General features: G+C 42.9%; 2 protein-coding genes across 6 annotated transcripts in view; one reads left to right on the top strand and one right to left on the bottom strand.

The window, feature by feature from the left end:
* The window catches only part of SLC25A21 (solute carrier family 25 member 21), a 420,655-nt gene extending 405,767 nt beyond the window's left edge, over nucleotides 1-14,888 (top strand). The window contains exons 10-13 of one of the 4 annotated variants that reach the window (XM_072962945.1): nucleotides 2,584-2,641; nucleotides 6,625-6,692; nucleotides 7,278-7,352; nucleotides 14,534-14,888. In XM_072962945.1, coding sequence (XP_072819046.1) covers nucleotides 2,584-2,641; nucleotides 6,625-6,692; nucleotides 7,278-7,352; nucleotides 14,534-14,544 — 212 coding nt within the window. In that variant the 3' untranslated portion in view covers nucleotides 14,545-14,888. Of the gene's footprint in view, nucleotides 1-2,583; nucleotides 5,823-6,624; nucleotides 6,693-7,277; nucleotides 7,467-14,533 lie in introns of those variants that run through there. The other 3 variants (XM_072962944.1, XR_012073530.1, XM_072962946.1) reach the window with 3 other exon arrangements.
* Nucleotides 5,842-20,633, bottom strand: PAX9 (paired box 9). 2 transcript variants are annotated; one of them, XM_072962949.1, is made up of 5 exons: nucleotides 20,444-20,614; nucleotides 19,078-19,704; nucleotides 15,956-16,092; nucleotides 6,857-7,079; nucleotides 5,842-5,946 (listed from the first exon to the last, which is right to left on the bottom strand). In XM_072962949.1, the coding sequence occupies exons 1-5, from the start codon at nucleotides 20,445-20,447 to the stop codon at nucleotides 5,927-5,929; spliced, it is 1,011 nt and encodes a 336-aa protein (XP_072819050.1). In that variant the 5' UTR covers nucleotides 20,448-20,614; the 3' UTR covers nucleotides 5,842-5,926. The 2 variants fall into 2 exon arrangements, with proteins under 2 accessions (XP_072819050.1, XP_072819049.1); XM_072962948.1 differs by having other exon boundaries at nucleotides 5,865-7,079; nucleotides 20,444-20,633.
* Between the last annotated feature and the right edge of the window lie 5,429 nt (nucleotides 20,634-26,062).

The following is a 26,062-nucleotide window of genomic DNA, read 5'->3' as shown; positions in this document are numbered from 1 at the left end:
GCTCCTGGCTCAGAGCCTTACCTCAGGATGCCAGCCACAAAAAACCGGCTGCCATTCCCATAGGGAGAGTCAGCTGCCTCTGTGTAAATAGATAAGAAAGTAACGGCTGCAGACTCAACCACCTGGGCAAACAGTCTTGGATTATAAGCAACCTTGTGAATAAGTACAGAAGTATGCACTAGACCACACTTTTTTTTTTCAAACCAGGCCACACTCACCTACTTAGACATCCTGGTAATCTTCCCCAGAGCCTTCCTGTACTCCTCCCCTCTCTCCCTTTCCCATCCCTCCCTTTTAACACCAATGTCTCCCTCCCCTAACACACTCACACGCATGCACATTTACCTTTAAATCTCAGCCTGATGGACCAGCATTTCTGCCAACCTGAGATTGAGAACAGCAGTCTGTAAATTGAAGCTGGTGAACAGTTCATACTTTCATATGCTCAGAAAACACTCCCACGATTCCCAGTCCGTCTATCCCAGCCTTTCTAGAAATGCCTAGCCTTTAAGCTTGGGTTTTGCTTCACATCTGAGATTCAGACCTGCCTTCTATTAGTCATTGGCCCATGTGTAAAAAAGAACTCAATGATAAAGAATATTGGTGATTTTGTGCAACTCTCTCTGCAAGTATGTGGTGTTTTTCCTTCACCACACAGTAAAAACCTGCTAGTAGACCTAGTATTAGAGAAGATCACAGGACTGGCCCTAACCCAGCTTTCTCCGGAGGGGATGGGCCTGAAAACGGTGGTGACCAGGGAGAGTTTAGCTAAAATGGTAATTGACTGGAACCTTAATCCAAAACTCTTAAATAATCTGACCCCAAGTTTTGTTAGAGGCTTGCAAATGTTTGGTTGGCTTTTTAAATGTTTTTGCATGAGGTGTCCTGAGTTGCTGTGGTGTTAAATCCAATGAAACGGGTTGTTGTGAATGTACTGTCCAGGCTAAACAAAACTGTGAATAACTGGAAATCTCATTCAAGGACCTGGCCTCCACTCTCATTCCAAACATGCAGGTCCCAGCAACCCCAAAGGAAAGAAAGGTGTAGAGAGAATGGTGAAACTTTTGAATTAGGGATTAGTTTTATTTTTTGTTTGTTTGCTTTGATGGGGGGTGGTTTAAGAGAGAGAGAGAAAATGAAAAAGGAAAGTGAACCTGGAAATTGTCATCCTTTGTTCTGGAGAAGCATCCTATCTTATTTTTATAACAGCCTTAGCAGCTCTGTGTGCCTAATGACCAGGACCTCCTGTGAAAGGAGAATCTCAAAGGCTCTGGTTTAAACTCCAAATAGGACTAGGCTGAAAACTAACCCAATTCTGCATATTCTGATCTTACATTGTGAACAGTTAATGAGAGTAAACACAGCAATTACATACACGTCAACAACCCTCTGTAGTGTGTCCCTTTTTGTTTGCCAGAGAGCCAAGAGGGCTACAGCAGCTGAGAAGGGGCTAGCAGAGTATCTTCATGGGTTAAAAATGAAAATTACAGGCAGATAATTATCTTTGGTATAAGGTTACACAAACATGTGCAGCTTGTGGATTAAAAAAAAGCATATGGCAGTGTGTACAAAATAACTAAGATCAAAATCAAGTTGTTTCTTTCTGTCAGAAGTCACTCTTCTGTTCATACAGCCAAGTCTTCTCTAAGCTCTGCTCTGGACAGTTGTCCACATTTTGATTTTGTAATATTGTGCACATAGACAAGAAAGGATAAATAGAGAATATCTTAAAGGGCACAGGGCACGAGCTATTTACTGCATCAGATAGAACATAAAATCATCCACATACAAATGCTTCTCCTAATGCCTATGTATTCAGCAGCCTCGGTGCTTGTCTTCCTGTCTCGTATTCCTGTTGACGTATTACATTGCAAGCCTCTTCGCAGCCAGTTATATAACTCTTTTCTTCCAAGACAAATGGTGGTCTTATGACACCCACCCCCCACTACCAAATTTTCAAGTGCAATCGTATATAGCTGAGGCAGGTAGAAGGAATGAAGGCAACAAAAATATGAGGCAACAAAAGGAGGTTGAAAGCTAGCTAAATTTTGAAGCACAGACTTTTAAGAGTACTCAGAAGCTATTTTTTACATTGCAGTCAGTTTGAAAGCCGTGAGAGAAAACCAGGCTCACCCGTCAAGCACCGTCTTAGAGATTTCCTTCTTGAATGCCACTATGACAATGATAATTATGAACTGAAAAAGATAAATCCTTTGCCTTCATATGAAGAATCTGAAACTTTCTGTTTGCAGGAAAGCCACATGCCCTTACATGACTAAATGTGTCTATATTTATTTACTTTAAAAAATTAAAAGTGCCTGAAAAAGAATCTGATGAGAAATGACGAAAGTTACAGAAACTCATGGGGGAAAAAATGTATTTGGAGACTCAGGATGGTCTTGATTTTGCTCTGAGAATTTTCCACAGTAGTTTTATATCTGTGTATTGGAGCTTGAGAGCTGATGATTCCGAACAGCCCCTGCCCGATAGGCTGCACAGGACTTCATGGATTCAGAAACCCAGCGGGAAAGATAATGCAAATTCACAGGACTTGAAATAAAAACCAGCTCCTTTCTTTTCTAGGTGGTGCGGTGATGCTGCTGGTTTATGAATACACCTATTCATGGCTTCAGGAGAAATGGTGATTGCCTACAGAGGATTTTCGCCCCTTCAGATACGGGATATTTGTTATACAGCACCATGAAAAGGAGAGACTATCGATCAGCTAAGCCGATACAATTATAAATTATAATTATATAGTTATATACAACTATAAAGGGTAAAACAGTTTGTTCAAGAACAAAACTTATATTGATACTTTAAAAATTATCTCTGGACAATTTGACACTGTAGTTTTGGTTGTATCCATAAGACTGTGAGAAGAAAAATAATAAGATGAAGCAATGAAGTATGAAACTGAATATAAAAAAATAGCATAGAAATCAGATATATTTCATAAAAGCAACATAAATTTTATGACCCACACTGCTTATACTGCTTCACAATGAAAATTCATTGTATTGATGATTACTTTTTCCCAAAAGGTCAAGAAATGCTTAAAAGTTAAAAAAAAAAGCCAAAATTTAAACCATTTTTATAAGAAATTAAATTCTTCCATAAATATGATTTAATTATATACAAGGAAAATATTTCTAAAGTGTACTAAAACAGCCTTTTAAAAATTTTGTGTTAAAATGTGAAGTTATTGGTTTCCTTCAGTCATAATACATATCTCAGCTATATTTTCCTGAATCTACTTTATATTTTGTGCTGTTGGTTAAAGCAGGTTATATTTTTAAATCATGATATTTGAAGTCTTTTATGACAAATATAAAACATGAAATTATATTAAACTACTTTCCTTCACATAGTTCCCTTTGAAGACAAGTTTTAATGCTGAAGTATTTTCATATTAAATCACAAATTGAAACCACTCTGTGGGCCCATTTGTGCTGTCTGTATTTGCATCCAAATACTTTTGTTCAGAACTCTTACCTATGCCATTCTTAAAAAGAGTGTTTGGAGCAAAACTACATTTCTAGGTTATTAGTTTTAAGTGACAGTTTCAAGTGTGACATCTGCCAACTGCAGTGTTAAAATATGTATTATGAAGGGGCAAATGTTTCAAATAGAAATACATTCTTAGCAATTCCAAAGATTCCTGTACTAACACGCACTCCAAAAAAAATCTCCTTACCATTGCTATAACCAAACTTAATTTTATACCTGCATTCTGAAATGATGCTACTTCAGTAGCTAAAGTTAACAAAAGTATCTGCATGTTCTGGATGGCAACTACTACTGTGAGGTATTTCTACCAAGAAGCTGTGCCACTAAAACATTTTGAAAATAAAAAATGAAAGATAGCATGGTAATTATTACTTTTTATTAATTTAGAGCATTTGAAGTATAAAAATAAAGGCTTTTTGACATACTGTATATACATACACAGCCTTCAGTTGTACATCCTTTCCAACGTGTTTTTTAATTTATATTTCAGCCCAATATTTAATAAGAGGATTATTAAAAGTAGGAAAAAATGAGAGAAATTAGAATGTGTCTGTTGTACAACTGCATTCTGTCCTTGCAGGTAATACTCTGGCATCCTGTGAGAGAGAGCATGGCCTGCATAGAGGCCATGAAATTGAACCTTTAACCTCTCCATGTGGATGGGATGGAAAAGGATCTCTGAAGAGTGCATTTGCTGGTTTAAAAACAACACTTTTACCCCCGTAAGAAACAGGAAATATGTCAACATCAACCAGTAATAATAATGTTTAAAAATCAAACAATCCTAACCCCATATCCCATCCCACTTTCCTTCTCTTATTTTTAAAAATAGCTTTAGATCACAATGTGCTTTGAGTAGCACATTGTATTTGGGCTTTCTCTTATCTTTTTCAGTTTACTCCATGTGAATTCATTGTTGCTGAGAAAAGACCTAGGGGAAAAAAAGGAAAGCAAAAAAAAAAAAAACAAAAAAACCCCAAACTTTGATACGATTAACATTAGATTTTTAAAAACACAAGAACCAGAAAAAATATATATAAATAGGATAACAAGAGATTTCTTAATTTAGATAAAGAAAATAACATTTCATTGTGTTTTCATACAAACAATTGGTATTTTTTAAAGACTCCTAATAGCCACCTAAAAACATCTGATAAGAAATAATTCTGTACCTTATGCCAGTTTCTCTGCATGGCAGGAGAGTCCCTGTACAGTATGGTTTTAAAGTCTCCACCCAAATATTGGACTGGTATTTTGTTCCATTCAGTTTATAGTCTATTTTTTCAGCAGACTGGGAACTCCAGATGTCAATAGGAGTTTTACAAGATCAAAGGAAGACTATGGCCCTGAGAGTTCATCTGCTCCTTCTGCTTATTCTTTTCCTGAAGTTATAATCCTCTGTTTGTAGCGCTGAATTTCGCTTGCTTTAGAAATAAATGCAGTTCAAAGCTCTCTATAAGATATCTGCTGCTAGAAAGAAGGAGTTCCTCAAACATAACTTGTGTGTCAGAAATCTCCTTACTGTTTACATCCTAGTGATTTGAAAACCTAGCTAATCTAGCCATCCGAGTTTTAAACGAGGCCGTGAAACTTATGTGACAGAACAGGATTGCCATGTGGGCTGTGCACAGCACAGGAAGGAAAAATCAAAGTCACCTAACGAACGTATCTTTGAACATCCATATCTAGTGATGTGCCCTGTTATTGCACAGAATTAATACCAAAAAACCCACAATATATTAATTTTCCAATAGATGAATTGTACCAATGTTTTAAAAACATATTTTCAAGCCTATGTTGCCAAGAAGGAAGAACTTTCCAAACAGAAGAGATTATAACTGTAGAATTTTGCCCAAGAATATCAATTGTTTTAAAATACAACACATAATCACGCACACGCGCGCACACACACACACACACACTCCTCAGCTCTATTATTAACATTAAAGTGAAAAACAAATTGGTTTAAAAAGATCCATCCATTAAACTGTCCTGTAACTCCAAAAATGAATAAAGGGAATTTTTAAAAATTAAATAGCATTTGTATTTCTAACACCACCACCAGTTTACCTACACGTGAAACATGCTTCTGTACAACAATGTAAACTTCACAGCAAGCCATTTTTACATTCATTAAAGCAGAATTTTCCATTTTTTAAAAAATTACAATGTAATTTTGGGCTGAGATTGCTGAACACACAGGTAAGCCAACAATAACAGTACAATTTAGTTTCACAGTGGTTTTCTTAACATAAAGTTCATTTTAAGTGTCTTTGCAAAGCATTTCACATTAAACTTAGATTTCTAAGTGACTTCCTTTAGAGTCTTCTTGTTCAGATATTTTCCACCCTCTTGTCCTTATATGCTTGGCATGTGTGTTGTTTGATTGGGATACAAAATGGGAGACTAGCTTGTTTTATCTGTGTTTTGAGTCCTCTGTCGTAGAAAGAAAAAGTCCTTCATGAGATGTTGAAGCCTTCACTGCACACACAAAATGTGGGGCAAGTCCAGGTCCCGGAGCCCAAGCAGCCCAACCACCAAACAGAGAAAGAGATGTTGCCAGAAAGTCACCTTTGCAAAAAGAAAGGAAAAAATTGGGGGGGGGGGGGTAATCACATGGAATGAAAATACAAATGCACCATCCAGAGTCCATATTTACAAACTAATAGAAAATATAAACATTACTGTATTTGGAACCAGGTCAAGACACCAGGAGGAGCTAAATTCAGATATTGCTTGAGTTATACATATATTTTTCAACAAAATAGATCTGTTAAAAATAAAGGATCACTCAAACAAGTCAATTATTGATTGGTTTCCTAATGATGAATTAAGGCTTATTTTGTTACCTTATTTGATTAGAGGGTGTAGCGTAACTTTTTTTCTATATGCATTTTCTTTTATTGATTTTGCAAAAATCTCAACAATTGCACGTTTCAAAAGTTCAGGTTGATTTAGAATAAATATACACATGTGGTTTTACCAAAGACTAGTTTTAAAAGTTCCTTAAGCCCTTTGAGGGGTGCAGATTTCTTCACTACGTTCAAACAGTGTGTGGGCAATACAAATGTCTCATTCAGTCCTTAACATTGCTTTTGTTTTTAAATCCTAAAGTCGTGTCAGGCTTTCTGTGAGAGAGAAGTTATGGCAAGAAATATTTAAGTGTCATCAGCACAAAGGATGTGAGTCCGTAAAGCCAGCTTTGGAGGCAGGAGGGTTGGAGGGCAGAGGGGTGGGATCCGAGACCAGGGAAGAGGGGGAGGGTGTGCTGAGAGGGGGGACTTGGGTGAAGCTGCAGCAGATGGAATTTCCCATCAGAGTGCAGAAGCCGTGACAGAGTGGCTACCTTCTCGGGCTGCCTGCATTCCCTTGAACGCCAGCGACGCGGGAATGTCACAGTTGTGGGGGGAAAGTGGGGTGCCACTGGCATGTTGCCACCCATGTCCAGCAACATAACCAGAAGGAGCAGCACTGTAGGTCATGTAAGGCGACACTTGGGCCGGGGTAGGATAAGGAGCCATGCTGGATGCTGACACAAAACTGCTTACAGCTGGGAGACCATTTGGTGCCTAAGAGAAGGAAGAAAAGAGAAGAGGTGAGGATAGCCATCTTATAGTGGTTGACATTTCACAAGTTCTTAGAAACAGAATGCACGTTATGAGTAGTAGCTAACAACATTCTGACTCCGGGGTTTTTTTAGATTTGACTTTATTTATATTCTAAATACATTCACAGTCTTGCTACTTAAACATACTCTGTCCCCACAGGTTTTGAGGAGACTACAACCAGAAGATTCACAGTATTTGCTTTTGCTGTTTGGAATTATAGGAAGGAACTGCAGGGTGAGGAAACAATTAATGGTGATTAAATACTCTTAGAATCCATTCAGCTATTGATCCATCTGCCTTTGTCAACCTTCCCTATACTTTGGCTTTGTGTAGCTCTTTGTTGAGGCATTTGTGAAGGGCCTGGTTGGTGCGGGTTTCACTTCCAGTAAAGAAGGGTACCGAGTGTAGGCTGTCACTTTAGAAACTCAAAATGAGCACGACCTTTGTTAAATAAAGCACAAGTCATATTTTAAAACATTATGTTGAAAATGCCTGTTGGACAAAGGACATGCAACATCAGGCAGTTTGTCTAGTAACAGTTTTTAATGAACACTGGGGGTATTTTTTCCCAGAGCTATTTTATCAAAAAGGAAACATTCTATCAGAATATGAAAGAATCGCATATGTATGGCTTTGGAATTGGAAAATCTTCTTGCAAAGTTTCAGGGCCCTATGATGTAAAATTTTAAAAGCCACAAGGATAAATCTCTTGAAATGAATTTAAATGTAAACATTTAGTTTGCAAACAAAAGCAGCAGCTCTGGCAGGCAAGTCTGCCTAGAAACCAGTGCTCTCTTGGCATTTAAAAACTTATTGTTGGTATTGTTACTAATAACAACACCAAAAACACCCTGATGTCTAATCCTGATTCTGGCATGAATAACTCAGCATCCTTCTTCAAGTAACTTAATTTTTCCCCCTCAATTTCTAGATCGTTTAGAAATAAAGAGTAAATCCTGTTTCCCAGTAGTGATGTGAATGAATAGACATCAACTTATTTCCTAATAAAAGCATAATGTAAATAACAGAAGTATTGCTAGTAAAACCAATTTAATCCTTACGGTAAGAAAAGCAGACATATGTTAAGTAGTTACTTTTTTCCAATTCAATTGCAACATAGAAATTATTTTCTAATGTAATTCATTTGGTTATTATTTTCACTTCTATATCTATGAGAATACATTGCTGGGGTCTCAAAAATGATTTTCTCAATTTAGAGTAATGCATGGAGTAGAATATATACATGGATGTGATTTAAATCCACTGCTTGTGGATTTCCGACAAAATAAAAATAAAAGTAGAGGGGGAATCTTTGTGTACCTGATGTGTAAGAACACATACCTCGTGTTCTTTTTGCCAGAGTGCTTGTTCTTTGAAAAACGGGGAAGAGGAAAGGAAACCAAGGTTTCCTGAATATGTCCTATGTCCCAGGCACCAAGAAATATCCAACATATTTTATTGAATAATTAAGATTAATGATTGTAACTAATTATAACCTGTTGGGTTTATAATAATTATAAGAATATATAGTGATTATAACACAATGTTCAATTGAAATTAAAATGTGTTACTACACAAGAACATAGATTAAGGAGTTTAGCCATTTACCTTAGGCCAATCGGCAAGCCAATGGCCATGTGTTAAAAGGAGTTATCACTCCTAACTGACACAGGATCTTCTGTCGTCTAATTTTCCTGGACAATTAAAAGATAGATGTAATTTAATCTCAAACTAGAGCATCTTTTCTGGTAAAGGATTCTTTCCTCTTCTAGAATCAGATTTTCATTCTTAGATCCTCATTCTGTTTCTTAATTTGTAAAAAAATCTTTTTCCCCCTTTCTGAGAATGGTTCATTAGAGAATGCCTCAAAGGAGACACACTTTACGGCTCTCAGCAGATGAGTAGGAAGATAGAGAGCTATCAAATTGCAGAAGAAATCTAGCATTGCATAGAGATTATATTTCGGATCACTTTTATCTAGGGTTTTCCCAAAGACTTATGAGAAATTAATTTGGAAAGGAATCATTTCAATTCAGTTATAGAAAGGTGTTCATCTCTGTATTAGATCTCTTCCATTCTAGCATTAATATTTTATGCTACCGATGCCAGTGTGCACCAAGAATCATAAAATAAGAATGTTAAGGTTAAAACATTAAGGTTAAAATTATTTTTAAAAAATAATGAAGACCTTTCCTCAACATTTTACAAGTACATAGGTTAGATTATTTAATATTACACATGACAGAAACAATGTTCTAGTTAGCAGAAATAATGTATTGCTGAGTTCTATTTTTCATCACAGATAAATTTTTCCTACGCATTCTTTTTTCTTTATATTTTTTTCTATTAGTCACAGTTACAGTTCTCTCTGAAATACTTGCTTTGTCATCTTCCCTTTCCTCCCCTTACACCTTTGCCCTTGGAACCATTACTCCTTGATGTGGCATCTTTATTTCGGGCTCTTCAGCTGTTCTGTCATAATGTCTACAATCCCTTACATGGATTCCCCTACTTTTTGCCCAGAAATGTTTCCCTTGAGAAGCTAGGCTGGACTGAACTCTCATTTCAGATAATGCTCCTAGGATCTGGGGGAGGCAAAACATTGGATTTAGGCCCGTGTTACCTTCAGGTGCCTTACTTATTCCATAACTATAGTTGCATGTCAAGTGTAAAAAACACTAATAATTCTTTCTATATTTGTCTGTTTTTTTCATACTTAAGATACCAAACTTGTTTTGTGTTATTAGTCCTATTAGTATTAAATATTTCAAAGCTTTCTAAAATCTGCAATATATTTAGAGTCATTTTAGTGATGCTGGCCCATCTGGGCTGCAGAAAGGAAGGTTGGGAAGGGAAGCTCAAAGAGCTTTGACCTCCTCATCTTGTAGAAAAAGGCAAGGGGAAGCTAAAGTGTTTGCTTAAAAAAAAAAGGACAGAAATCTTTAAATTTAAACAGTATAAAAATAGTTCTTAGCTTTCCCTCAGGTTAAATTATGACCTAGATTGGGTGAAAAAGTTTTGTCTTAATTTCCCTTTTTACTTTTAAAGTTAAGATTTAGAAATTTAGGAAAAATGGCATAAGCAAAATGAGAGAACAAACAGGTTTTAAATAAAATATACCTGCCACCTTCTACTCATTCATCCTAGTGATTCAATAAACACTTCAATTTTCTCACTATTAATTTTGCAACATAATATTAGTAGAAGAAATAAATCTCTACCAGGTAAAGTAATTGTTATTTATGAAGCAATCACTGAAAGAGTAAAATTTTCCACCACAAAGGAAAACAACTACAGGTAGCATTGATGTTTGTTTATTCTTTCCAGTAAAAGAGTACATGACTTAAACTTCCAAAATCTGTTTAATGTTTTCGGTGAAGGGCATGTAATTAATCTGAAAAGCTAGTTAGGCTGAGTAGAGACTACCAAACGTACACCATAAATATAGTGGGAGCAAACATGCTAAATTACTCTGTTTAATTGGATTGTAAATATGATTTATAAATCAACCAACATATGGAATCCCCAGGGAAGAGTAAACAAATTTTCCAAATGAAACCCCAGCAATGGGCATGTAATGGAAATCTCATTTTTGAAAATGACTTTACCTAAAGATTCCATAAATAAAACCTCAATCCATCAACCCCTTTTTCATGTGGATCTTCCGTGAAAGCCATAAGTATCCTTTCCTTAAAAGAACTGTACAGGGTCCCCCCTAAAGCAGACTATCCTCTACCTAATTTTGAGAACGAGATTTATTAATACAAAGTAAAACAGAACGATTTGCATACTCTGGAAAAAGTAAGTTACTTACTTTTTGAATGTTTTTAGAAAAAGACAGATACTATCCCACTGACATTAAATGGAAGAGTCCAAAAAAAATACATAAGATGCAATGTAGTCTAGTTAAGGTTATCACAAGAATGAGTAAAAGTATGAGTTTTCATTTGGTTGGGTCTAAAATGTTAGAACTATAGATTTGCAAGTTTTTTAAAATATGATTTTAAATAATATGTTGAGAAGCTGTATTGGCAGAGAGCTAGATTGTAAACAGTCTGAGGACAGGGACTTGCCTTTAATCATCTCATATCCCCACGAAATGGGGCACATCATAGGCATTTCAGAATCATTTGTATACTTAAGCTTGTGCAGACTTTTGAAAGCAAAAGATGTGATAGTCTTGCTTTAAAAACAAAAACAAAAACAAACAAAAAAAAAAAACCTGGGCACCCTTCATCACAGAACAAGCATTACACTTTAAGTAAGCAAAATGAATAAAGCTGTTGAAAAAAGTAAATAAAAGTTGTAACTTAGCTATTACATTATTTGATTTATGATCATTCCATTTATTTCCACCCAACCCCCTGCCACCCACTCCCACTCCCCAAGAAAATGGAAATGCCTTAGTATCCAAACACTTGAGACCAAGAAAAAATCTGGTATGACAACTGTCTGGCAGTTACAGGTTTTAGACTACTCTTCAAATTCTGGGAATTGTCTACTCAACATTTTCTCTCTTGCAGAAAGTGGAAATAGCAGTGCCAAGTCTTCCATCTACAATCTTTCATCTATTCATCAGTTCTACCAGGTCCTCCCCTTATGATAAAATGAGTTTACCTTGGCTTTATAATAAAGTAGATTCAGCCACAAATAAAGATATACTTCACTTATAATTTCAACCTTGATATTTTAAGTAAGAAAATGCTTCGGATCTGAAAATAAACAAGATTCTTTTTTTTGCTGAAATCATTTTTCTGACTGCTGTTCTACCTACCTTTCTTAATCCATTATGCAATGACCTAGGAAAACAAATCTGATAAAATGAAATGACGGTTGTAAATGTGGTTTCAACATTCAAAAGGATCTTAATTATGCTTAGTTATCAGATTGCAGATCTAAATGTCTCTAGGTAATGGAAAACTATTATTTTAAATGTTTTTCTAAATTTTATATTTCTAAAATTATTAAAATTGATGTCGACTTGAAAAAATTTAAATCACTTTTTTGTATTTTATATGACACATTTTACTGATACATAACAATTAATTTTGTTTTGAAACACTAATAGTTAAAAGCTAACCAGGTCAAAGAATATTTTCATAATAGACAACATGAATTTCAAAGACTCTATTGGCATTTGCCTAAGATTGAATTCTCTACAAAATTAGAAATTATTTAACAGAAAATTAACTATTTGTTATGAAGAAAAATCCAGGACAACTTTGTTTATATTTTCATGAGAACAGGGTCTGCAAGGAAAGCCAGTTTGTTAAATGGTGCCCTAGAAAATTATATTCCAGATGCTGAAATTCTATATTTCAAATATGTTTCAAATACTATATTTCAAATGAATATTTCATAAGAATTTGAGATTAATTTATATCTCCAAATTCAACTGTTTTCACATCTTGTTAAACTCTGAACTTTTTCTTAAGTTCAAGTATTTATAGATTATTCTCCATTCCTGATATCTCAATGTGTCGCTAAATTTATATTAAACTTGCTGTCTGAGTTCATGTACACTACCCAAAAATGAAGATACTCAAAGCTTTTAAATCTACCATTCAGATTACTTTAATTGGAGTACTAGATACGCATTTTTTTTCTGAGAAAGCATGCCCAATTATAGAAAAAAATTTCAGGAACTATACAACTGTTTGTAAACTGTTTAAATAGAATGAGGCATTAATTCACTAAGTACCATGTAAAAGGGTAGATATATTCCAACTTCATGTTTCTCTATATATGTTTTTTTGCCATACTATTGTATTCAAGAGAGTTTTTATACTTTCAACAGAAAAGAACCAGCCATTAGGAACCAGAGAACATTGTTGCCAGAGTTAGATGAGATTAAAGAGTTCTGGCCCAATATTAAATGTAGGTGAAAAAAGCCAAAATAAATAAATATCCTTTTTCTTCTATCCTCAGAGGTAGACAATCAGGACTTCTAAATGGCACTATAAAATATCAATTGCAGTGTAATATTAATATGTAAGACAAGTCTGAATATTCTAAACTAATGTTTTAAAAACAAAATAGATGTGTGCATAAGATTCTGATTACTAACAACAGAGCATCCTTGTAGTTATAGCTGAAAATAGAAAGTCTAGATTATAGTAATTAATGGAACCTGTGATCAGTTGTCAAATTCAACCCCTTTCGTAATTTTATAGGTGTCTTCTGAGAAAAGATTATGCTTCAAGTCCTATAATCCTGAACCTTCAATTTTCTCCTTTATATACTAAAATGAAACTGAGATCATGTAATATTGCACTATTTAGTAACAACCATTTTAATGCCCTAAAAGTATTATGTGCAAAAATTTTGAGAATTTTTTTTTGGCCAAAGACTTTCAATTTTTGTGCATATGCAAATAGAGGGAAATGTTACCCAAATTTACACTTGGGTTGTAGAAATGTAAATATACTGCTAACATTTTAAAAATAGCTTTTAAAAAATAAATATTTTAATTTTTTGAATATTTGTAAGAGAAATGCATATATGTATATGGAATGTACACAACACACCTTAGAACTGCATGTTTGTTTTTGAGCAAGTTTTAATGTATAATTTTACCTTCAAGGAAATCAGTGTCTAAACTCCCAAACTGCTCATAAAATAAGTGTACGTGTCTACTTAGCATACCTTCAGCATTAGGCACTATTTTGGTAATTATAATAGAGTAGCTACTGATTTTAATTATGCTTAGAAACTTTTAAAGTTTTAATATTTTGCATCACTTGTATTATCTTACTACATGGCAATGCAGAAGATTAGCATATTGCAATTAAGAACTTTACAAATGGAAGTTTGATACAAATGTCTTTTTCTTCTGGAAAAATTTTTAAGTTGTTTTCTTAAGCATTTAGAACAATACTTATTTGGGCACTTATTTAAGTTACTTTTCTAAATCTGTTAATTTACTGATTTGATATTCACTGTATAAAATGTAATGGATTTGTAATGTTTGGAATATATAGAATAGATTACTTGACACAGTGTTCTATTTTTATTTTCAATTGATTCGTTTCATTTTAAAGTGTATGTATAAATTAACCATTTCTAAACAAGATTAAACACTGTATAATTCAAGGGAGTTAAAAGTAATCATAAAGATCTTTGGATTATGACACTGCTTTATATATAAACTAGGTTCATCAGCTATATGTGGGAATTAGAGACTTCTTCAACTCTATACATCACAATGTTATTTCAGGAAATGATGACCTAATAAACATTGCTAAGCACCTATTAAATGCTTGCTGCTCTGTATACCAGGTGCTTCATAGACACTATTGTTTGTAACAAAATACCTTGACACTTTTTGACTATAAGCTCTCTAAACAAAGTATTTTCAGACAAAAAAAAATGCTTGTTTTTAAAAGTCAATCTCTAACAGCCATTTCTATCCACAGGTAATATTTAATGATTGCTTACTATGTGCCATATGGTTGCATTATCTCATTGAATCTTCACATCTCTTGAGGCTGGAGCTATTATTTCCCTGTTTTATAGATGAAGAAACAGAGGCTCTAAAAGGTTAAATAACTTGCTTAAGTGGCAATGGTGCCATTGTACATAATGTGTCTTCTTTACAGATTACCTCCTCGTTTGCAGAAAATAGTGACAAACTTTCTTATACTTTCTTGTTAGCATTCTTTACAGTAGAAGGAGAGTCAGGAAAGGGACTCTTTTTCCTTAATGCTGTTTTCTATGATATTTGTCGTGGGAGAGCTACTAATACATGTATCTGTTTTATATGTCATATAATATGTATCTGATTCTGTTTTTTTTTAAAAAAAGAGGGAAATGGGGTTTGTTAGAGAAAATAACAACTAGGATTTTTCCCCAAGTGAATGAAAGTTCCATTTAACTTAACAAGCTGATTTTTACAAATGAGAAAACATTAATTTTAATAAGTTTTAAGATTTCAAGATTATAAAATGAAAACTGGGTACTTTGAAGCTTTGGAATTGGAGTTTGGTATGAATAAATTTGCAAACCTACACAAGTCTGCTCAAAGAAACCTTAAGCTGGTTTAAGGTCCAGGTTTTTTGTTGTTGCTGTTGTTGTTTGGTTTTTTAAGAGTTTTGAACTCCTGACTCCAACGTGGTGATGAATTTAGACTCAAAACTCTTGGGCTTTTGTTGTGGTGGTTCCTTAGTTTTTCTCAAGGGAAAACACACACACACACACACACACGTTTTAATTTTTCTTTTGGAAAGCCGGGGGGTGGGGGGTGGGGGGACAGAGAGAAAGAAAAATTAAACGTCCCACAGCCAGTCCGTATAATTTGAGGTTTTCTCACTACCCTCCCTTGGGAGACTGCGACGTGACCTTTAATCGAGAAACCGTAACTTTATTAAGTGGATCTGGCTGCCCTCGCCTCACCGTCGCGGAACCAGCCACGCTCGCGGGTTCTCGGGGACCCGCGGCCCCGGGACGTCCGCGCCGCAGGAGTCGCAGGGCCGCGCCCTCGGCCGGCAGGCCGCTCGCGCCCGCGCGGAGCTGGGAGCCCACCGCCGCTCGCCGGGCCTCTCCGAGGCGCCTTCCTGGGGTAAGTGTAGCCCCCCACGCGAGCCGCGGAAAGGCCTGCGGGCGCGGCCCTGTCGCGCCTTCAGAGGCCAAACAGGCCTGGAGGCGCTTCCAGGGCCGCGCCTCGAGCAGCCGCCGCCCGGGTGCTGACCCGCCCCCATCGTCCCGGCCTCGGGCTCGTGGAAGCCACGACTAGTCGGCCTGGCCTTCTCCTCGGTCGAGGCTCCAAGAGAGACCAGGGGCCTCCCGCGCCCAAACCCCCGCCGCCACTCTCCCACCCGGCGGGACCGTCGCCTCCTCACCTGACCGTACTTGGCTTCTTGCTCCAAGGCCCCCTTCTCCAGCCCGTTCACCGGGGCGGCGGCGGGGAAGTTGCTGCGGCCCAGGCTGCTCCACTCCTCCACCTTGGGGCTGTGGTAGGGGGAGCTGTCGCTCACTCCTGGGGAGGAGGAGAAGGCGTCAGGCTGAGGGTCGAGCGCGCGCCCCCTCCTGAGACCGGCCCCGAACCCGCGACCCGGGAGCACGAGGGCGGCGACCTCGGCCGGCCCCCTGCCCTCGGCCTCCCGGGGGCGCGGGGCCCGGCGGGCCTCCCCGGCTGGCAGCCCGGGGCCGGGTGAAGGTGACTCGCCTCGGAGTAAGACTCCCAGCTCTGTCCTCCACGCCCGCGGGAAGATACTATTTTTCTTTTTCAGTTGGCCTTTTATTTCCTCCTCCTCTCCTCGCTCTCCCGAGGAAACGAGTGGAAGGAACCTGAGAGGTTTCTCAAAGTTTCCCCAGGTCGGAAAAGAACCCGTGGAATTGCACGCGTCGTTCTCCCCAAACCTAACCCAGGGTCCCAGTCCTAACCCCAGGTCACCTGGGGTTGACAAAAATCTGGGACTGGTATGAACTGAAAAGGGAGAGGGACGTCCTGGCCTTAACCGCGCCTGTGTTGATGCTCAGAGACATCCAGAAAAGTGCTCACTTTGCTGTGGGGATCTAGTACTTATGTCAACAGATGGAACAAAAGACCTGCAAAGTGCTTTGCAAACAAATAACTAAAAGATGCCCACAATATGTATGCAAAACATAGGTGCTTAGTGTGTGCGCCTACCTTGCCTTGGGTGCTCTGTCTCTATACATGAAATATGTGAAGTTATGTGCACATGACTCACAAAATACATACTACAGTTACCACTGTAAATGCCACTAGTGTCAGCGGTAAACTCGTAACTTTTCTGTTTTCAATGAAATAAAAGGTTAAGGAAATGAAAGTAGAATTAAGTATTTTGGAAAAGAAGGAAAGCCATCAGTTATCCTTTATGTTCTCAATAGAGATGCAGAGAAAATCATGTGTTGTAAAATGATTAGCTCAATGCCTAGAGGTGTGCCTATTGAATCACTGGCATCTTTAAGTGAGCAAGTACAATTTTAAGAGAAGATAGTTGAAGACCCTGAGCAGTTTGTCTTTGGGACCTATGGGTGGAGGACTGAAGTTTTAACCAAGCTATTACAACTTGATTTTAAATAATTCCATCTGACACAGTGCTTCAAAGGGGCAATCATTTTGAAGAAATGATCATTTGAGGAAATAATCATTTTATATTCACAGATTTGTCAGAAAACAGGTTGCTTAAAGCTGGCACCCAGAATCAACAGCATGTAGAATGAAGAGTTGCTCCTCTCCATAATCTAATACTTTTCCAACTGACATTTAGTCTGATTGTAGGATCCCTAGGGAAGAAAAGTTTTCTTTTTAACCCTGTCAGTCTCTTTTCACTATGCCTCTCCTTCTCCAGAGAATTAGGTTGTGTTACAATTTGCACCAGGAAACCGTATTTTGGCCCAGAACTGCCAGTCTCTCCTTACCTTCCTAGACAAAAGGTAATCGGTGGGCACAAGCCTGAAGTTATCTTAAGAAATTGAGATCCCCCTGCGCGCTCCCATTTCTGCTGATCTCACACTTTCCCATGAACAGGGGCTTCCTTTAAATGTCACCGAGGTCAGTTTATCCTATAAATCAAGGGCAAACTCTCTCCGACTAAAGCTCCAACCAGCTCCGAATAAGACAAAACTGAGCTCTTAGAAAGATCTTGTAAATTCCCAGTCAGAAAACAAAAAGATGAGAAATCAGGGCTATGCTTTAATTATTTAAAAAGATAATTGTGCCAATGTGGTGGCAACCGAGAAAGGCAGGAAATCATTAAAGGAACTATTTCCCCCTTTCCTATTTAATTTTTCCTCTTCTCTTTTAAAACTTTTTTGCTGAGAAATTAAGGAGGTAGGCTCTTTATCTCTGCAGTATTTTAATTCTGCATCTAGGGCATTTTGACTTTCTGTCTCCCTACTGAGAAAGAAGTTAACGCTGTTTTTTGTTTTGTTTTGTTTTGTTCTGTTCAATTTTAACAATGCAGTAAAAGAAAACAAACTCGGGTCTCCTGCGGAAGCCCGAATGGGCAGGAGGGCTCCGGGAATCGTTCTTAGCAAGCAGAGAAGACACTCGAGACATTGCAAGGTCCAGGGTGAGAAACGAAAGGAACAGTAGGGTGGCACCTCTGAAAACGTGCAGGGACTAGACCTCCATTCGCATTCCCGGGGACTGGTGGACCCTAAAGGGGAAGCGGTAGGCACGGGGAAAACGGGAAAGAACCGGAGAGAGGACGGCATGGAATCGCCATGCTTTTTCTCTTCTTCACCGCGGCGGTTGGTGCCACTTCCTTAGATATATAGATATGTAGATATAGGTATAGTGAAGTCTGTTAAGGTAAAAAGTGTCAGGGGTTGGGGGATGAAGGGACAGAGAGAAATAAAGCAGAAAATTAGTCCCAGAATGAGCAATGCTGTAACATGCAAGTTACTAGTGGTAACTTCGGGGCCTCGGTTTCCTAGGAAAATGAAGTGAAGCATAAGAATGAAACCAATTAGGTGACATTTGAACTTCCTGCCTGAGCAAATTTGGTCTGATTGCCAGAATCCAAGAAGAATACTGCAATTTCCACAGGGTGCCCGACTCCTCGCGGCCGCATCTGATCCCCAAACAACCTTCCCGCAGCAGTGTCTGCAGCCGGCAGCCCCACGCCCTCTTAGGCCTCCCGGGCTGCGCCCCAAGTCCAGCCCCGGCCGCACTCTCCAAGTGAGCGCGCGGGTCTGAGGCTGCCGCCGCGCGAGAGGCGGGGGAGGGTGGAAAATGCGAACCATGTGTTGGGGATGGGGGGATGTTATGGGTCTGGTAGTTTGAGATGAGGCAGTAGACTGTGTGTGGCAAGGAAACGAAGGGCATGAATTTCACGTTAATGAGATCAGGACACCCCTTGGGAGGACTCCTCACGTTTCCAAAGGAAAAAGCCTCAGGTGGTGGGATAGAGGAGGCCACAGATCCTGAGACCCCAGAGAGAGTGTGGAGGCAGGCTCTGTACATCCACACTTTCGGCGCCCGGGCCCTTACCTTGATCGGTGATGGAGCGAATGCCCAGGATGTCAGTGACGGAGTGGGAGGAGGGCCAGGTGCGTGGCATGGCCACCGAGCCGGTGATAGCGGGCACTCCAGGCGGCGTGGGCACCTTGGCGGCTGCCGCCGTGATGGGGCTGGGGTACGAGTAGATGTGGTTATAGGGCAGCGCCGGCTGCGGCGCGGGCTGGTGCTGCTTGTATGAGTCGTAATGACCCTGTTGGGCCAAGTTGCCGATCTTGTTGCGCAGGATGCGGCTGATGGAGCTCACCGAGGGCACGTTGTACTTGTCACAAACGCCATCCGCCAGCAGGCGGTCCCGTATCTCCCAGGCGAAGATACCGGGGTCCCTCTGCTTGTAGGTCCGGATGTGCTTCACCACGGTGGGGGTGGTGACCCGAGGCTTGCTGCCCCCAATGGCTCCTGGCAAGATCGAGCCTGTCTCGTTGTAGCGCGCCAGGATCTTGCTGACGCAGCCGTGAGAGACCCGTAGCTGGCGGCTGATGTCACACGGTCGGATGCCCAGTTGGGCCAGTTCCACTATGCGAAGCCGGATGGCGTTGGGCAGAGGCCTCCCGTTCACAAATACTCCTCCCAGCTGGTTCACCTCCCCAAAGGCTGGCTCTGCAAAACGAACACAGCGCGCACCCGCAGTTTGGGACAGCCGCTTGCCACTCGGCCTCCGCGCGCGTCAGGGGGCAAGGCAAATGAACCCGCCTGAGACTAAAGACCGGGGCTTTCCCCAAACCATACGGTCCCCGAGCCGAGCCGTGAAGAACGGACCCAAATCACTGCGGTCTAGTCAGACCCCTTCCCTCATCCCCGGTCTGCGGCAGCTACAAACAAATAAAGTGGTGAGACGCAGGGCCTCTCTGAGCGTTTAAAAGTCTCCAAAGCAGGCGAGGAAATCGGTCTTGACGCCTGCAAGCAGCTCCTTCTCGCCTACTCGGCGCTAAAGTTCTTGGACCGCTCCCCCCTGAACCCCAACGCCCCGCCTTGAGACCTGCGCAATTAGACAGAGTCCAGGTTTTTTTTTTTTTCCTGTTTTGTTTGCGGGTCTGTGAGTATGTGAAACAAAATTTGGTCCGGCACGGGGGCCGCGGGGCTTGCTGATGCCACCGCTCCCTTCTCTTAAAATCAGAAAATGGCATCAGCAGCAAACCAGTAGCCAGCCTTCAGACTGAACTGCTGTGCGCCGCTGACCCTTGGCGTGTTCCTACAACTTGTAGGAACACGAGCAAAGTCAATAAGAAGAGTGCAAGCGCTCAGTGGTGTGCGCCCTCGCGCGCCCTCCCTCCCTCCCTCGCCCGCTCGCTCCCTCCCTCCCTTCCCGGCTCTGACAGCGTCCCCCGCCGCCACTCACCCATTGCTCCGAGCAGTACACCAACCGGGCCCCAATTCCGCACTCCCAGAAAGAAACTTTTCTCGTGGCCTCAGTGGCCCGGCCTGTCGCTGCCCCGGGCCGCCTGTGCCTCCGCTTCTCCCCAGGAGGAGGCGGCGAGAGTGCAAAAGGAAGGAGTAAAAGGAAGTCTGTGCCCCGATGAAAGAGGCTTGAGTTCTGCATTTCAATCTAAGCAGCAACGTGGGCTGGGCTGAGTGGGGCCGGGCGGCTCCGTCTATCACTCACTAGGGACACGCCCCCAAAGAGGAGGGCCGGAGGGCAAGCTGCGTGGTGATTGGCGTGGTCCGTTGAGCGACAACACAGTCCGGGAAAGTCCTTCCGCTGTCTCCTTCAATCTTGCTCTGCACCTGGGTGACTAAATACAAAGAAAAGCGGTGTTTGACACCTTCCCAGGGGCAGCGCAAACAGACAGCAAAATCAGACTGTTAAAAATGCTAAATAAGCAAATGAAAGTGTTTGGTCTGAATATGAGAGACTCGAAGGAGGGAAAGGGTTGAGAACCCTTCTTTGGGAGAAAGAAGGACATCTCAATTTCAGTTAAAACTCTAGGTAGGAGGTGAGCGTCACCGTCACTGGTGGTGGTCGTGAGTGTTCTTAGAATAGCCTGGGCATGCAAGTCCTCGAGGGGCTGTCAGGAGGAGACAGCTGTTACCTGCGGATCCTACTGCACTACAGCCTGTGCCAGGTGGTAAGAGCGCAAATATGAGAAGGTAGGCCGGTCGGAGAGACAAGGAGAACTGGGGGAGAGAACCAGGGATGAAGGCCACTCTGGGGAGGACCCATCTTCCAGACTAACTCCCCACAGCAGTCTCTACAGAGTTCATCCAGGAGCGCGGGGCCAAACCTTAGCCTAGGCTCCAAGCAGGGGCTGCGCCCTGTGCAGAGAACTTAATCACAAGCGGCTAAAGCAAGGGCAGAGCCAACGTGGATCGATTGCCTGTGCATGGGGCACTCTTTCGCGGAGATCAGCACGCCGCTGCGTTCAGCCATGTTGCTGGTCCGCTGGGCCTTGGTGCTAATGATCGTTGATTTCCCCCCACCAATGAACCACTGCAAAGGGTTTTTGTTTAAATATGAAAGAGACTTGGTCCCAAGAAGGTAAACACCGACCCTGCACATGTGATTGCCCGAGTCTTCTAATTAGCTACCATAGGCCCTGCGGTTCTGCCTACTTCTGAGTTTTCACTTTCACTCTAAGTCTAATCTAAAATGTACAGTATTCTTTTTTTGGTGGTCAAAGTTATTCACATTTTGAGTACGGGTTATGGAGAATGCTAATCAAAATGAAAAGCAAGATTGAGGAACACTTTTAGTGAACTTAGGAGTTTGTACTACTTCGGGTCGAGGATACTGATACTGCTATGTGACAGTCGTAACGTTAGATCCTATATGTTTAGGGCTGATTGTCCCACAATCCTGAAGGATGTGTGTGGCTCTGGTCTACACACAGGGAAGCTGACTGGGCCCGGATCCCAGACCACTAAGTGACAAGAGGCTAGGAAAAACTAATGATCACCTGTGCTTTTTGAAAAGAATGGTAACTTCGAGATCCTCACGCTTGGGGGAGGGGCTTGGGGGGAGGAAGCACGCTGTAGGTTCAAATTTACGGGTATGAAGGATTTGAAACATAAAGGAACAATGAATTCAAACATCCTTAATTCTTTACGATTTGATTCTTGTGGAAAGTCCCACAACTAGAAATACTTGAACTTGTCTCCTTTGTTGTTGTTGTTGCTGTTTAGATTGTTTAAAATCTCGAAGTTTGACTTAACAGTGATTTCATCCCGGTCTGATCCCCAATACCTATTGTGTAACACTGTCTGGTGCTTTACAACTCCGAGGTCCTTTGGGAATCCCAGATTTTAAAAGCAGCAGCTCCTTGAGGCTGAGATGCAATATCTGAAGGTAGCATACAATTTCACCTTAGGTTTGTGCGAGGGAATGAACATGCTGGACAGCCTGATCAAGAATACCCCTGATCCCTCATTGACACACACTGTGAGTAGCGACTCCTGGGAGGACTCTGTGTCCAGCTGTCGGGTGCCTAGTGAGCGCTTCGTGAACTGTGCGGGGCTGTGATGTGTTGATAAAAGGCTGTTGCTCTTCTGACTGGCGAGACTCAGTACCGCCATGTGGGTCCGTGCTGTCTATGAGGGCTTTAGCAGTTCTACAGCACCAGCCCAGAGAGACCCAGAGATTCCTATTGTTTGGAGATCTGGCTAGGTGGACCTAACACACAACTCCCTCTCCTTCGCCCCCACCTCCTTCAGCTGCCTCACATTTGCCATACTCTGGAACAGGTCCGCTGCTGCCTCTCCATTTCCACCTGTGGTCGAGCGTGTTCTTGGCTGCGTGGACCTCCCTGCTCTGCGCCCATCGGGTCCCAGCAGGTCCTCATTACAAAGGCGGGTGTAGATCTTCAGCACTCAGCTCAGCGCATTCCCGAGGGTACACGAAGAACCTTGTTTTGGGACACCACCTATGTGTGGCAATAGGAGGCCCAGGTTCCAGGGACAAGAGGAGTCGAAACTTCAGGGGACAGACAGAGGTGTCCAACTCTACAAGAAGGGGCAAATGTAGAACCATCCTGGGGACGGACACTGAGTGCTAAGGCCAGGTAGCCCGAAAACTGATGAGAGACAAGTGACCTGGAGGCGGGAAAGAGGGATAGGGTGAGGGGAGAAAGAGAGAAAAACACTAAGGGCCAGTAAGCCTCGACCATGGTGGATTTCGGGATGCAGAGCAAAAACAGGGGTCAGTTGAGGTCAGCGCCCCCTGGTTACTGCCTTCTCTGGACCCGGGAGATCACACAGAGATCGGAAGAATTTCGATTCAAGAAAGTTAAAACCAAAACACAACCAGTAAGGCCTGCAGCTGACACAGACCGGGGAGAAGCCAAAAGCCCTTCCCAGGACGCTGTCTAGGCCTCCTTTGAGGAGCGACATGTTCTCCGGGTAAATATTTACTCAGTGGGAGACTGGAAGCTGGTGGGGCAGGAGGGTGTGAAGGAGCGGACTACTCCGGGAGGAGAGAATCCGTACCCTCGGCACTGACGGAGACAGACGGATAAACCGGCCTGAGGGGAGCCGGAGCCCGGACTCCAGAGGCGGGCAGGCCCGGGCACGCGGCTAGGGAACTTTAGCCTGCAGTGCGCCTCTGGCTGGACTCTTGCTCTGTCGCTGCGGGTCCAGGCCAGATGCTGTAAAGTCTTCATAAATCTGTCAGCGGTCCCAGTGCCGCAGGCGGTCACCTGCGGCGCCCCCCTCCCGGCACCCGCGGGGTCTGAGGAGAGATGCAAAGAAGGAACAGGGATCTAGCTCCTTCTGAGGCCGCCCTCGCGCGGCCTGGCAGACGGCGACAGGGGACTGCGGAGTTCGGATCGGGGCGCAACAGGCTGTGCAGGGAGCGGGAAGCCCTCTGTTCTCCAGCCTTGACCGACGCCCCGATCTGCTCTACCGGGCGCCTGCCTCCCCAGCTCTGCACGTCAGCAACGACTGCAGATGGCGGGGAAAGGGGTACAGTGTATAGCGAGAGAGGGGTATGTGTGTGCGCGGGAGAGGGGTCCTCCTGTTCCCAGTTGCATTTATGAAGAATAGGGTTGGCTAGAATATTGAGGAGCAGATTCCTCCAACTTCCTCCTGCCGGGAACAGACAGGATCGTGGGTGAGGCCCAGGCGACGGCTCTCGCCTCTCGCCTTGTTTGGGGAGTTCTAGGGATCGAGAGTAGCCAGAGTCTGAGCTCAGAGATGGGTTTTCAGAGCACAGTGATCTCTTCCAGTCGTCTGAGAAGGAATGCGATAGACCTCGAATCCGCACCCCCCCTCCCCGGGAGCACCTCTTCCACGGTAAGTGGAGGATTTCGAGCGGCGTAGAGAGAGAAAGAGGCCGGACTTCTCCAGTCCTCGCCAGACTGCGCTGCCAATGCCCGGGCTGCGGGTTCCATCCCGGATCGGCCCAATGCTACGCCGCAGCCTGGTAGGGTCAGTGGCCGCTCCTCCGCCCACTCGACCTCCCAGCGTTTACTGCCGCACGTGGCAGCCGGAAGCGCACTCGGTGACCAAGGAAAGGGAGGGTCCACCTTGAGGTGCGGGCAGGACCCTATCTGCTCGTGGAGCCGCGGGCAGTGTCGGGGGGCGGCGGCTAGAAGGAAGGGCCAGGGGGTGTGAGAGAGACAGCCCGCAGGGGTCCTCACCCTGAGGTGGTGGTGGTAGAGGGGGGTTAGGGAGGGGACTCCCAGACACTGACCTGCGGGCCTGGACTTGGCGTTGCGGACGTAGCGGGACGCACCAGCCCAAGTAGAGGCCGCTCCCAAGAGGAGCCTTGAAAATTCTCTGAAAGTCGCTAAGTCCTCCCCGCATCCTTTCTGCCTTCCCGCTGATGATGTTCACGGTCCAAGACCCTTTCCCCAGAGGGCCCAGCCCGCGGGGGTCCCGCTAGAGCACGGAAATCCCGCCGCTGGCCTTGGGATCTGCCCCGGGGTTGCGAGCGTTCCTCACCGGCTTTCTCCTTCCGAGGGCAGGGGAGGGGCTTGTTGCCGCCTGAAACCCGCTTTTAATTCTCCGCCTGCCTGTTTCCGATCACCCCGGGTTGGTTTTTCTGTTTGCACACTCCTTCTGTTACAATAAAAACAATCGACATTTCTTTTCAGTTTCCCCATATTAGCGTCACTCAGTCAGTAATTGTTCTCCACCCCTTCCCTCCCCCGCGTTGAAGGCGAACGGGATTGCTCGTACCCTCGCATTGGAAGGTTTCCGAGTATATAAGCAAATCTTTCCTAAAGACTTTAAAGTAAAAATAAATAACGGCCCGAGAAATTGCTGTGACCCTAACATCACTTTCTGAACTCAAATTACACCCATTTTTCAGTTTTCAACAGCGGAATTGCTCTCAGAAGGACGACGCGGAGCCCCATGTGATATGGTTATATTTGTTTATTAAATCCACAAATGGAAGAGAACACATTTTGGGGGCAAGGGGCAAAACCCGAGGCTGCAGAACGGCAAGTTGGATCAAGGATCAGATCCTGGCTGGGGGAAGGGGCAGGGAGAATCCCTGAAGGGATGCCGGCAGAGCCTCCAGCCAAAGGGAGGGGGGTACTTCGCCCAGCCTGGGTGAAGTGTCTGTAGAAGCCAAAGAGCTCGGTGATACGGTGACAGGAGGAAGACGCTTTCCACGGTCACTCTACAGACTTGAGCTGAGGTGGCTCAAGAGATTGCAGCTGCGTGTGGGAAAAACAGGCTTTGGGGTTCTTAAAGACCCTCAGAGTCCGTGCGAGGGCAGTGGGGCTGCCTCCTTCCGAACATCCAATTTGGCTTATGGAAGAGATAAATTCAAACATGGCTGTGCCTGTAAGCCCAGGTTTCGGGTCTCTGGGAAATGCAAATCCTTCGGGTCCCCCACAGTGGTCCAGGTTCTGTTGAACGCAGCGTGATTGGGGTTGCCTGCAGGCTTCAAGGAGCCGGAATCAACCTGCAGGTCAGAGTCTTGGTACTGGCGTGCCTCTGGTTTTCAGTGATGCAGAGAACCGGGGCTAGATCACTTCGCGGTCTCCTCGGATTGCAGGTGGCACAGTGCCCCCGC

The sequence above is a fragment of the Vicugna pacos genome, chromosome 6 (assembly GCF_048564905.1).
Source record: "Vicugna pacos chromosome 6, VicPac4, whole genome shotgun sequence".
NCBI lineage: Eukaryota > Metazoa > Chordata > Mammalia > Artiodactyla > Camelidae > Vicugna > Vicugna pacos.
The sequence above is the reverse complement of the archived record's forward strand: the minus strand, read 5'-3'. Positions and strand labels throughout refer to the sequence as shown.

What these genes read in the sequence shown, in the direction of transcription:
- PAX9 (XM_072962948.1), bottom strand. An exon ending in TCGCTCCATCACCGATCAAG is followed by an intron (nt 16,093 to 19,077) that starts GTAAGGGCCCGG and finishes CCTCCTCCCCAG; the next exon opens with GAGTGAGCGACAGCTCCCCC. An exon ending in AAGAAGCCAAGTACGGTCAG is followed by an intron (nt 7,080 to 15,955) that starts GTGAGGAGGCGA and finishes TCCTTCTCTTAG; the next exon opens with GCACCAAATGGTCTCCCAGC.